We start from the raw sequence: 12,747 nt of genomic DNA, 5'->3' as shown, positions 1-12,747 counted from the left end.
TATTTAAGAGGGAGCTAGATGTGGCCCTTGTGGCTAAAGGGATCAGGGGGGATGGAGAGAAGGCAGGGATGGGATACTGATTTGGATGATCAGCCATGATCATATTGAATGGCGGTGCAGGCTCGAAGGGCCGAATGGCCTACTCCTGCACCTATTTTCTATGTTTCTATGAACTAAATGTATGTCCAGGTAAATGAATGATGTATGTTCCCTGGAAGGAAAATTAGTATGACTATTAGTTAAAAACCAGTCTCCAGTCAAATTTCCATGATTTCAGAAAGCCTGCTAGGATGCCAAGGTTTCTACGGTGGACTTCAGCATAAAAGATCCTGAATTCCCAGAACCCAGGGGCGACACAGTGGTGCAGTGGTGGAGTTTCCGCCTTCCAACACCATATAACCGGGTTCGATCCTGACTACGGGTGCTGTCTGTACAGAGTTTGTACCCGTGATTGCGTAGGTTTTCTCTGGGTGCTCCGGTTTCCTCCCACATTCCAAAGACGCGCAGGTTTGAAGGCTAATTAACTTTGGTAAAATTGTACATTTGGCCCCAGTGTGTTGGATCGTGCTAATGTACAAGGTGATCGCTGGACGGTGCCAAAAGCCTTGTTTCCTAAACTACGTAAACTAAACTAAAAACTAAACCAGAAAACCCAGTTAACTAAAAGTTAGGTAATAAGCTTTCCACTGCACCTCGGTACACATGACAACAGACTATACTGCTGGCTCGTCAAGGATTCTACAGCAGAATCCAGGATAAAAGATGATTGTCACCTATTTTATCGAAGCTTCATAAAGAGTCAAACGTCTTCCATCGCTCAAGTAACTACCTTCTAAAAGTGATTCAATGTCTGTTACACTCACCCATTGGACAGCTCTGAGGTCAGGGATTATGCCACATACAAGTCAGTGTGTCCTTCCTTCTGAATTATGAGGGAATAAATTACAGAGATACAAGTTTCCAGGCAATTGAATCTATCACATCGAAGTTAATCAGGACCTGCAGAAGATCTCATGGGCTTTTAATGAGCAGTTAAAGCATGTTATTTCAGCCCATTACAACCTGATGGTGAAGGCACATTGTGTGCAGTTTAAAATATTCTAACTCTACTGGTGAAGTGAGCAATATTTTGACAAGACAAATGTAGCTGTTTCCTTCGCTCAAGTGCTAACTGATGGGAACGCAGAGAATTGCCCTCTCTGGAGACTCGAAAGATCAAGAGGAGATATGACCTGGCTATAAAATGCTGACAAGTTAATGTGAATTTAACCAGTTTAAACTATCATCAGGGAAGCAAAGATGACAAACAAAACATTAGCATCACGCAAAAAATGGCAGTAACTGGTAGAGCTAAAGCCTTGCAATTCTTTGAAGCTATGGCATTCACAGAGTTATAGAATCATACAGTGTGGAAACATGCCCTTCGGCCCAACTTGCCCACACCGACCAACATGTCCAATCTACACTAGTCCCACCTGCCTGCATTTGGTCCATATCCCTCTAAACCTATCCATGTACTGTACCTGTCTAAATGTATCTTACATTTTGCGATAGTAGCTGCCGGTAGCTTGTTCCAAACACCCACCACCCTTTGTCTGAAAAAGTTAACCCCCAGGTTCCTATTAAATCTATCCCCCCTCACCTTAAACCTATGTCCTCTGGATCTCGATTCCCCTACTCTGGGCAAGAGCCCCTTGTGTGTCTACTCAATCTATTCCTCTTCCTTTCTTCCAATCTTACTTATTTATGCATCCCTGGTTTTTGTTGTTCCACCTTTGACAGCTGAGACATCAATTGTACAGCATGGGTGCCGAAATATTTTGAGGTCATTTTCAGAACAGAAAGAATGGGTATAAATCATTGGTAGACAAAAATGCTGGAGAAACTCAGCGGGTGCAGCAGCATCTATGGAGCGAAGGAAATAGGCAACGTTTCGGGCCGAAACCCTTCTTCATTGCCTGTGGTTCTGGAACATAGAGGTTGCATGGATGTGATGGAGGTTATATTGCCCAGCGAGAACATTGCAAGCTGGAAGATCAAAGCCTTCTTTGGTGCTAACATAGTCAGGAATTTGTCAATCTCTGCCTTAAAAATATACATTGACTTGGCCTCCACCACCTTCTTTGGCAATGAATTCCACAGGTTCACCACCCTCTGACTAAAGAAAATCCTCCTCATCTCCTTTCTAAAGGTACGTCCTGTTATTCTGAAGCTATGGCCTTTGGTCTTAGACTCTCCCACTAGTGGAAACTTGCACGTCTTTGGGACATAGGAGGCAACTGAAGCACCTGGAGGAAACCCACGCGGAGATCGTGTAAACTCCACACAGACAGCGCCAGAGATCAGGACGGAAACTATAAGGTAGCAGCTGTGCCGTTGTGCAGCCCCATTCTTGAGGAGTCATCTAAATTTATCTTGCTCCACTGTATAATATCATTTTCTCTTAGACTGGGCGGGTTAGTTGACAGGTGATTTATACTTGCTCTTGCTGCATTCTATCAGTGTCTGCCTCGACAGGGAGCTGTGTGCCAAATACAGAAGAGCTTTGCTTTGGCTTCAAAGAAGATGAACAATCCACTGCATCCTATGTTCGTTCGCACTGCTCCTGGAGTGCAAGATGACTGGGTGAATGAGAAGAGGCTTGGAGCAAGGGTCAGGGTGATGTTTAGGTTTATTATTGTCACATGGGGCCAAGGAAAGAGCGTTCACGTCGCGGCCCTGTTTCAACCAATCTTTCCACCACCACGCACAAGAAGCACAAGAAGCGCAAGACAGACACCATTGTGCAGATGCCGAGAAGTGTGTTCAGCTCTGGCTGAACAACTTCTAATCTTGTGTGTGGACTCGATAAGAAGAAGATTGTCACATGTACTGAGAGGTACAGTGAAAAACTTTGCTTTGCATGTTATTCAATCAAATCACATAATACCATACATAAGTGCAATCAAGTCAAGATTGGGAGAGAAATAGATAGGGTAAATGCACTGATTGGTGCAGACTCGATGGGCTGAAGGGCCTGTTTGAAATGCTGTATCTTTCAATCAATCATGATCATGAGATGAATTACAAGATCATGAGAGGAATAGATAAGGTAAATGCACAGTCTTTTACCCAGAGTAAGGGAATCAAGAACTAGAGGACATATGTTTAATGTGAGGAGGGGAAAGATTTAATAGGTAGCTGAGGGGCAATTTTTTACACAAAGGATGGTGGGTGTATGGAACGAACTGCCGGAAGATGTAGCTGAGGCAGGTACTATCACAGTGATTAAAAAACATTTAGACAGGTACTAGGATAGGTTTAGAGGGACATGGGCCAAGTGCAGGTAGGTGGGACTAGTTTAGATGAGACATGTTGTTCGGTGTGGGCATGTTGGGCCGAAGGGCCTGTTTTCACACCGTATCACTCTATGACTCTGTGGGTTTGATGGGTTCTTAGCAGGAGGCTGCATTTGCCCGTGGTGTTAAGGGAGCATTTCTACCCAAATCTCAGCAAGCAAAGGATATATCAGTGCTTCCGTATTGAGCTTATTATTCAAACCTGCTGACTGAAATGCCAACACTAACCTTGAGCAGAATGCGAACCACTTTCGTTTATAACATTATGACCATGACAATGAACGCCTTTTCCAAACTGCAGGTGGTGATATTTACAATAAATCACAAATTGCCAGTAGGTAACACTGAATCGCCACCCATGCAAAGAACCAGCTACATTTCATTCCCTCTTGATACTATCAATGGGCACACAAACACAATGGGCCATTATGGGCTTCACCCCTCCTTGGTCATCTGTTGCCAGTCCAGCTTTGTTCTGGCTTTTCTTACCTCCAGTTCCCCCAGTCTGAAGAAGGAACCCGACCCGAATATGTCACCTATTCTTTTTCTCAGACAAATGACGGTAGCACAGTGGTGCAACGGTAGAGTTGCTGCCTGACAGCATCAGAGTCCCGAGTTCAATCCCCACCATGGGTGCTGTCTGTGCGGAGAGCACGTTCTCCCCGTGACCGCATGGGATTTCTCCGGGTGCTTCCTCACACACTCCAAAGATGTGCAGTTTATTTTGCTTCCGTAAGTTGTAAAAATTGTTCCTTGTGTGTAGGATAGTGTTAAGAGCCTGTCCCACCTGGGCGTTATTTGCGCGTCATTTACGCGACATCGTTTATGCGTCACGACGCACGACGCGACATCATTTACGTGACGCACACATGCATGGTGGGTGGTGAGACGTGGGGGCGTAGGCAGTGACGCGCGCGGCACCCCCAGATTTTGGGATTCACAAAATCTTTGCGCGCCACCTGCGTGACGCGCAAATGATGCCCAAGTGGGACAGGCTCTTTAGTGTACGGGGGTGATCACTGGTCGGCATGGGCGCTGCAGGCTGAAGGGGAAAACGTGCAAACTCAGTACAGACAGCACCAGTAGTCATGATCGAACCTGGGTCTCTGGCGCTGTCAGGCAACTACTAAACCGCTGCGCCTCAGTGCCGCCATGGAGGTGCAGTCTGAATCAGTAAACTGATCTAAAGACTAACAAGTGCAATGGCTGGCAAGTCTGCAATAGTAACTGTGCTCACTCTTTGTGAGGATCTCAGAAGTGAATGGGATGTGTTTCTCTCGCCTGCCATCGATTTATCACTGCACCTACATCATAATTTAATCACATGCCAATGGCAACACGTGCACAGAATCATAACGGTGGAGGGAAGGTTCACTTGTTATGTGTCTCCTGCATTTCATCATATGCACTTTGCTGCTCCTCGCATTCACTTCACATTCCTTTTCAATAAGTAATGCATGGCCACAAGATCTGAATGGAATTATGCATTATACTGCACAATTCTCCGCAACAACCTTCGCTCAGCTTAAGACAGCGCAGGGGCACCGTGACCTCCGGTGCTGCCTGTATGGAGATTGCACATTGTTCCTGGACTGCATGATTTGCCATTGGATGCTTCAGTTACCTCCCAAACCTCAAAGGCTTGATGCTTGACTGATTAAATTGGCTACTGTATGTCATTATCCCTCGTTTTGGTGGATGGTGGGATATTCAGGGTGGAGCTAAAATCATAGCACTCTTTTACCTTTGTATGATTGTGCTTCATTATTGTATGATTTTCAAAGGTACTTTATTGTCACATGTTGCAAGGTACAGGGAAATTAATGTTCTCAGCATACAGTTCAGTACAAGTGTTACCATACATAAGCACATTTAAAAAAAAGCTTTTGGAGATTCAGCGTTGAAACAGACCTGTCGGCCCACCAAGTCCGTGCCGACCAGCGATCACCGGTAATTTTATCCTACGCACTAGTGACAATTTACAGAGGCTAATTAGCCTGTAAACCTGACCATCTTTGGAATGTGGGAGAAAACCACCGAGGTCACAGGGAGAACGTACAAACTACTTACAGCCAGCACCTGTGGTCAGGATTGAACCAGCATTAGTCAGGATCTGGTGATGTGAGGCAGCAGCTCTGCCTCCACGCCATTGTACCACCCCAAATCTTGGATACAGTACGAGTGTGCAGAAAAAGTTCACCGAGCCAGTATACAAGACAGTGTTGGCACAGCGGTAGAGTTGCTGCCTTACAGCGCCAGAGACCCTTGTTCATTCCTGACTATGAGTGCTGTCAGCACAGAGTTTGCATGTTCTCCCCGTGACCCGCTTGGGTTTTCTCCGGGATCTCCGGTTTCCTCCCAAAATCCAAAGACATACAGGTTTGTAGGCTAATTGGCTTGGTATCATTGTAAATTGTCCCTAATATGTGTAGGATAGCATTACTGTACAGGGATTGCTGGTTGGCATGAACCTAGTGGGTCGAAGGGCAGGTTTCCATGATATATCTCTAAATTAAACTAAACTAAACTAAAAAGTTTTAACTGCAATGTCTGCAGAAAAAAGGGTTTCTATGTACCGAGGTACACGTGACAATAAAGTATCTATTGAACTATTGAGAGAGTCCTGTGCTGGGAAATAAATGAGGGAATGGGAATAAGGGGATTGCTTCCATTGCCGAGCTGCAGCTTGAATTCCTGCAATTCCCTGAAGACTTCCTTGAAAATCAAAAGATTTTCTTTCTCTGTGCTTATACCAATCAGCAGATCCCCTAGCTTGCAAACATCCGAATACAGTCTGGAAAATGTAGAAACAAGAGGAGAGGCAGGAAATAGATGAACTCAGACGAGAGGAGAGGGGGGCTGGAACGAACCCAGACATTAAAATAAAAGGTGCGAGACAAAATAATTGGACAGTTGCGAATTGTGAAGCCAGAGGAAGGAATGTGGGTGGAGGGGATGGCGAGGGGAATAATAGGTGCAAGTTCAGGTGGAGCACAGTGGAGGAGGAGGGAATGAAAGGGAAGGGGGTTTTGGAATATGTTGGTGTGTACTTGACTCCATTGGGTTACCCTGTGTTTGCGCATGTTGAATGCCAGATGCTACTGACTTTTTGTTGACATTTGGGTAGCACAGTGTCGCATCTGGTAGAGATGCTGCCTCACAGCACCAGACACCCAGGTTCAATCCTGTCCTCGGGTGCTGTCTGTGCGGAGTTTGCACATTCTTCCTGTAATTGTGTGGTTTTCCTATGACATTCCAAAGACGTGCGGGTGTGTAGTTTAATTGGCCTCTGTAATTTGCCCTTAGTGTGTAGGGAATAGATGCATAAATGGGATAAATAGATCTAATGTGAACAGGTGATTGATGCTCAACATGCAATCAGTGGGCCGAAGGGCCTGTTTCAATGCTGTACATCTCTCCCTAAACCTTCAAGTGTTTATAGGCATAGGAGAGTGCAGCACAGTGGCGCAGCGGTAGAGCCGCTGCCTTACAACGTCAGAGACGCGGGTTCGATCCTGACGACGGGTGCTTGCCTGTACGGAGTTTGTATGTTCTCCCTGTGACCGTGTGGGTTTTCTCCGGGTGCTCAGGTTTCCTCCCACACTTCAAAGATGTACAGGCTTGGAGGTTAATTGGTTTCAGTAAAATTGTAAATTATCCCTAATGTGGACAATGATAGTGTTAGTGTACGGGATGATCGCAGGTCAGCGCAGAATCAGTGGGCCTGTTTCCACGCTGTATCTCTAAAATCTAAAGGTCAAATTACCTTTGATCCTGATAAATTCTGCATTCATATCTTACAAAATGAATAGCAGATATTAGAAACATAGAAACATACAATTGTTCTATCATCACAATTGATTTATTTTAACAGGCAGTCTCCGCACAACAGTATAATTTTATCTGTAGCAGGATCCCGACCCGAAATGTCACTGGTCCATTTCCCACCACATAAGCTATGTGACCTGCTGAGTTCATCCAGCAACTTGTTTTTTGCACTGTATACTTTAGTCTGCATTTGGCACAATCTAGCATGGCTCACTCATTCTTGATAGTTTTCACAAGCAAGCTGTTTTGTTTTTGCTACATTTGAAACCGGTCAGCATTTGAAATAGACCGGCTTTGTAATTGGTTGGATGAGAATTTGTGCATTGTACCCTCTGTCACTGACTTCCAACAGATCATTGTCTTTTTGCAAAAATGTGCCAGGATGCAAATTTGAATTGCTTAAAGATACAGCCTGGAAACAAGCCCTTCGGCCTACCGGGTCCGCACTGACTAGCGTTCACCCTGTACACTAGCACTATTGTACACACCAGGGACAATTTACAGAAGCAAATTAACCTACAAACCAGCACGTCTTTGCAGTGTGGGAGGAAACCGGAGCACTCGGAGAAAACCCACAGGGAGCACATACAAACTCCGTACAGACAGCACCTGTAGTCATGATGGAACGCGGGTCTCTGGCACTTTAAGGCAGCAACTCTACTGCTGCGCCACTGTGCTGCCCCAACTTTCATTACTGTAAACATTCTACCAATTAACCTTCAGCTCGCTGAGTCAGTAAATCCTCATTAATGACTAACGAGCATGTTGTCATGACTCAAGGAACTGAGCTATGTTGGGCAGGTAGGACTATTCCTTGGAGCGCAGGACGCTGAAGTGTGATCTTACATAAGGGTGTAAAATTATGTAAATTATGAGGAGAATAGATAGGTGAATGCACAGTGTCCTTTCCCCAGGGTAGGGGAATCGACAATTAGAGGGCAGGAGGGGAAAGATAGGGAGTAAAGTGCCTGTCCCACGGGCATGCGATTCCATGCAGCAAGCGCGACCTAAAGGGCCGTTCCCACCAGCATGCGCCTGCATGCGGCAAGCGCGACCTAACGTGGTCGCTTGAGCCGTACGGCCTCGCGGGGCCAGTCCCACTTCGATCGCCGGAGCCGTATGGAGTTGTGCGGAGCTGGTCCGGACATCGCGCTGGGCTCCCTGAAAAACTGACCGTGTTTAAAAATTCCTCGCGGCAATGGCCTGCCGGCCCGCAGCCGCCTCGACACCATACGTCACGCGCGAACTTCCCACGGACTTCGCTCGCACTTCATGTTACTCACTCGACCTCAGCGCGGCCCCCGCTTCTGGTTTAGTCGCGCTTGCCGCATGCAGGCGCATGCTGGTAGGTCGCGCTTGCCACATGCAGGTCGCGCTTGCCACATGCAGGTCGCATGCCCGTGGGACAGGCCTTTAACGTTTTCATGCGGAGTATGGTGAATAATATATGGAACCTGTTAAGGCAGGTAACAATAACAACATTCAAAAGACTTTTGGACACATACTGTACATGGATAGGAAAGGTTAAGAGGGATATGGGCCATAGATGGGCAAATGGGATTAATTTGGCCGGCATAGACGAGTTGGGCCGAAGGGCCTGTTTCTCTGCAATATAACTCTATGACTCTCTTGACCTGTTCTGTAACTTGCTACAATGATGGGTAGAAATATTTGTTCAATGCTGAATAGTCCATTTGATCTAATATCTATAACATTTTGTCAGCAGAGGTTTTTAATCTTGATGGCCCTTCTGTCAATCACTTCTGCTGCAACTTGATCAAGTAAGTATCTCGACTCATTATTGAATAGCCATTGGCAAGTTTGCCCATTAGTTGCTGTTGCTTCTTGGGGGATGTATACTGTGCAGAAACATGTTCTCATCATCCGAATCAACTTCCAATCAAGTCCTCCCTTCAATTGTTGTTTTTGAATTGTTACCAAAATCGATTTTGTTGCTTCTCCTAGCCCTGGATCTGTAGACTGTCAAAATGGGGCCTTTCTTCCAGCAATAGATATACTTGGCTAACAGCACTACACCATTGAATGAAAGCTATTGAAATAGCAGACAATGACCGAACTTATGCTCAGCTTAAACTTTTACATGCTGCAAACTTAGTTTCATAAGCTTGGATAGATACAAAAAGCTCAACGGGGACAGGCAGCATCTCTGGAGAGAAGGAATAGGTGACGTTTCGGGTCGAGACCCTTCTTCAGACTTTGCCACAGATCTCTAACAGGTTTCTAACAATGGAATGCATCCAAATAGTTGCTTCTTCTGGATATAATTTTCTTGTGTTCCTGGATTCTATTTCCATCAACATAATTTTTTTTAAAGTTTGAATGTCAAGTTTTACATGCGCAGGAGCTTTGGCTAAATTCATCTGTTTACCGGATTGCCACAAACATATCGTGCAGGACATGATCTAAAAATTGATCAACATTTCAATGCAGGAATAAGAAACATCAGGGGGGGCACAATAGTGCAGCAGTAGAGCTGCTGCCTTATGCCATCAGAGACCTGTAAATTGCCCTAGTGTGTAGGGAGTAGGTGCATAAATGGGATAAATTCCGAGTGTGCAGTTTAGTTTAGAGATGCAGCGTTGAAACGGGTCCTTTGGCACACCAAGTCCACGTGCCGACCAGCGAACACCCATACACTAGTTCTAGCCTACACAGTAAGGACAATTTATAGAGGCCAATTAACCTACGGACTGTGTCGCCTAATGAGAAAGCAAAATTGCCATCCCTACCTCTGTGGTTTGCTGTGCTACACATGGAGGTCTTAAATGGGTGAACTTTTGCAAGAACTGGTGTAAATCAGCTTTGATGAGACAATTTAAAATGTTCAATTTAAAGCAGGGCTAATCCACCTAGCCTTTTTATGCCCTCCATCATTCATGAAGATCTTTGTTGATCTTCTACCTCAGCAACATTTTGGGGCTCTCGATCAATATCCCTTGTTATCTAGGTGTCCATTCATCAGAGGTTTGAATAAATGCAGTGACTAAGCCTCGACATTCCCGCAGATAGAAAATTCCAGAGATTCACCCCACTCGAAGTGAACACATTTCTCCTCATTTCAATCCAAAATGGCCTCCCCTTAATTCTGCAACAGTGACCCCCTTGTTCCTGACTCCTCAGTCAAGGCAAATGAGTTCAATGTTTCCAGTAGATACAAGGATACTGGTTTACAAAAAAATACATAAAGTTTATGTTCATGTCATTAGGTGCAGAATTAGGCCATTTGGCTTATTGAGTTTACTCACCATTCACTCATGACTTATCTATATTTCCCTCTCAACCCTATTCTCCTGCTTTCTCCCCATAACCCCTGACACCCATACTTGTCAAGAATCAAGATTCTGTCAATCTCTGCCTTAAAAATATCCATTGATTTGGCCTCCTCAGCTGTCTGTGGCAATGAATTCCACAGATTCACCACCCACTGACGAAATAAATTCCTCCTCATCTCCATTCTAAAGGTGTCAATGAACTCCACAGATTTGTAGCTGATCTATCTTCCCCTCAACCCCATTCTCCTGCCTTCTCCCCGTTACCTTAAAGCCCGATAAATCAAGAAGCTGTCAATCTCTACCTAAAGTACTAGACCTCGTCAACTGTCCTCAGTGCACTCCTCTGCACCAGCTGCCCCTTCCACTTAACTTTTTATTGGGCACAGCCATTAATTCCATCCTCCAAATCATTAATGTACAACTGAAAAGTAGCGGACCCAACGTCGACCCTTGGGCAACACCATTAGTCACCAGCAGCCATCCAGAAAAAGCTCCCTTTATTCCCACTATTTGCCTTCTGCTATTCAGCCAATCTTCTATCAATGCCATAATCTTCCTTCTAATACCATGAGGTCTCATCATGTTTAGCAGCCGCACGTGCGACACTTTATCAAAGTGCTGGACTAACTCAGCGAGTCAGGCAGCATAAAAGAGACAAAGTCTGATCAATGGTCCCGACCCAAAACTGCACCTCTCCATATTCTTCAGACACGCTACCTGACCCAAAGAAAGACACAAAATGCTGGAGTAAAGTGCCTGTCCCACGGGCATGCGACTCCATGCGGCAAGCGCGACCTAAAGGGCCGGTCCCACCAGCATGCGCCTGCATGAGGCAAGCGCGACCTAACCAGAAGCGGGGGCCGCGCGGAGGTTGAGTGGGTGACATGAAGTGCGAGCGAAGTCCGCGGGAAGTTCGCACGTGACGTACGGCGTCGAGGCTGCTGCGGGCTGGCGGGCCGTTGCCGCGCAGAATTTTTTAACACGGTCAGTTTTTCGGAGCCCCGCGCAATGTCGGGACCGGCCCCGCGAGGCCGTACGGCTCAAGCGACCACGTTAGGTTGCGCTTGCCGCATGCAGGCGCATGCTGGTGGGACCGGCCCTTTAGGTCACACTTGCCACATGGAGTCGCATGCCCGTGGGACAGGCCCTTAACTCGGCGGGACAGGCAGCATCTTTGGAGAGAAGGAATGATTGACATTTCGAGTCAAGATCCTTCTTCAGACTGATGTCAGGAGAGAGGGAGATTCAAAGATAAGGAAGTGTAAGGTGTGAAAAAGAGGACAAAGGGTATTGGGATCAAGAAAAATATAGAATAGATCATTGTTAGGGGGCTGCCCCACTAATCTGCGACCTAATCTGCGAGTTTAGTCGAGTTTGCCCTCGACTCAAACTTGCAGCATGGACGACACGAGGTCGTAGGAGGTCACTGGAACTCTTCTTCATGCTCGAGGGAAGTTCCCGAATACTCGTGGCCTCAGCTAGGTCACGGAAAATTTTTCAGCATATTAGAAATTGTCCGTGAGTAAAATTTGGTCGGCCTTGTTCTTTTTGACTCGTTGTGCATTGGAGTGGGGTCGCTATGTAGTTACAGGCAGTCGAAGGCTAAACTTTTGTCTGACTTCTTAAAACTGTCTCCACTCCTTCTCTCTCCCTTCTTCCCCCCTTCCCTCCCCATCTCTCTCCTTCTCTCCCCTTCTCTCCCCGCACCCCCTCTCCGCGCTCTCTAAAGGACTTATCTTACACTGCAGCCGTCTTTAACCTTCCTGTTCATCGCGGGTGTGAGTTTCAGACAGCGCTCCCCCGCATTCCTTGGCCCCTGCCTTCGCGATGTGTTTGGGTCTGTGTACGGTTGGTCGATCCAGCTCGCGGTTTCAACGCGGACAGTCGATCCAGCTCGACGTTTTCCAGGCGAGTGCCCTCGAGCTTGAAGGTCGAAGGCACTCTTCTTAACCTGCGGATCAGGCCGCCGCAGTGGGACAGCCCCTTTATCTGGGAGAAGGTAACAACACCTGACCCGCTGAGTTAAGGGCCTGTCCCACCAGCATGCGATTGCATGTGTCTAGCGCGAACAAACGTGGTCGCTTGAGGCGTACGGACTCGTGGGGCCGGTCCCAATTCAAACTTTGGAGGCGTATGGAGTTGTGCGGGGCTGGTCCCGACATCATACTCACCAATCAGCTGGGCAGGAGGCGGGCCGACCGAATTTGGACGTCGCACGGCGTCGGGCGGTGACATCATGACACAACGACACGCCGGGCGGTGACGTCATCGTGCAACGCCACGCGCTA

The 12,747-nt window shown here is 46.7% G+C and overlaps 1 protein-coding gene across 1 annotated transcript in view; it reads right to left on the bottom strand.

Moving 5' to 3' along the window:
- LOC116976478 (ALK tyrosine kinase receptor-like) overlaps nt 1-12,230 on the bottom strand; it is a 65,363-nt gene extending 53,133 nt beyond the window's left edge. The window contains exon 1 of the mRNA XM_033026372.1: nt 12,201-12,230. Within this exon, the coding sequence (XP_032882263.1) occupies nt 12,201-12,230 (30 nt within the window). The remainder of the gene's footprint in view (nt 1-12,200) is intronic.
- Between the last annotated feature and the right edge of the window lie 517 nt (nt 12,231-12,747).

Source organism: Amblyraja radiata, chromosome 8, assembly GCF_010909765.2.
Source record: "Amblyraja radiata isolate CabotCenter1 chromosome 8, sAmbRad1.1.pri, whole genome shotgun sequence".
Classification (NCBI taxonomy): domain Eukaryota; kingdom Metazoa; phylum Chordata; class Chondrichthyes; order Rajiformes; family Rajidae; genus Amblyraja; species Amblyraja radiata.
The sequence above is the reverse complement of the archived record's forward strand: the minus strand, read 5'-3'. Positions and strand labels throughout refer to the sequence as shown.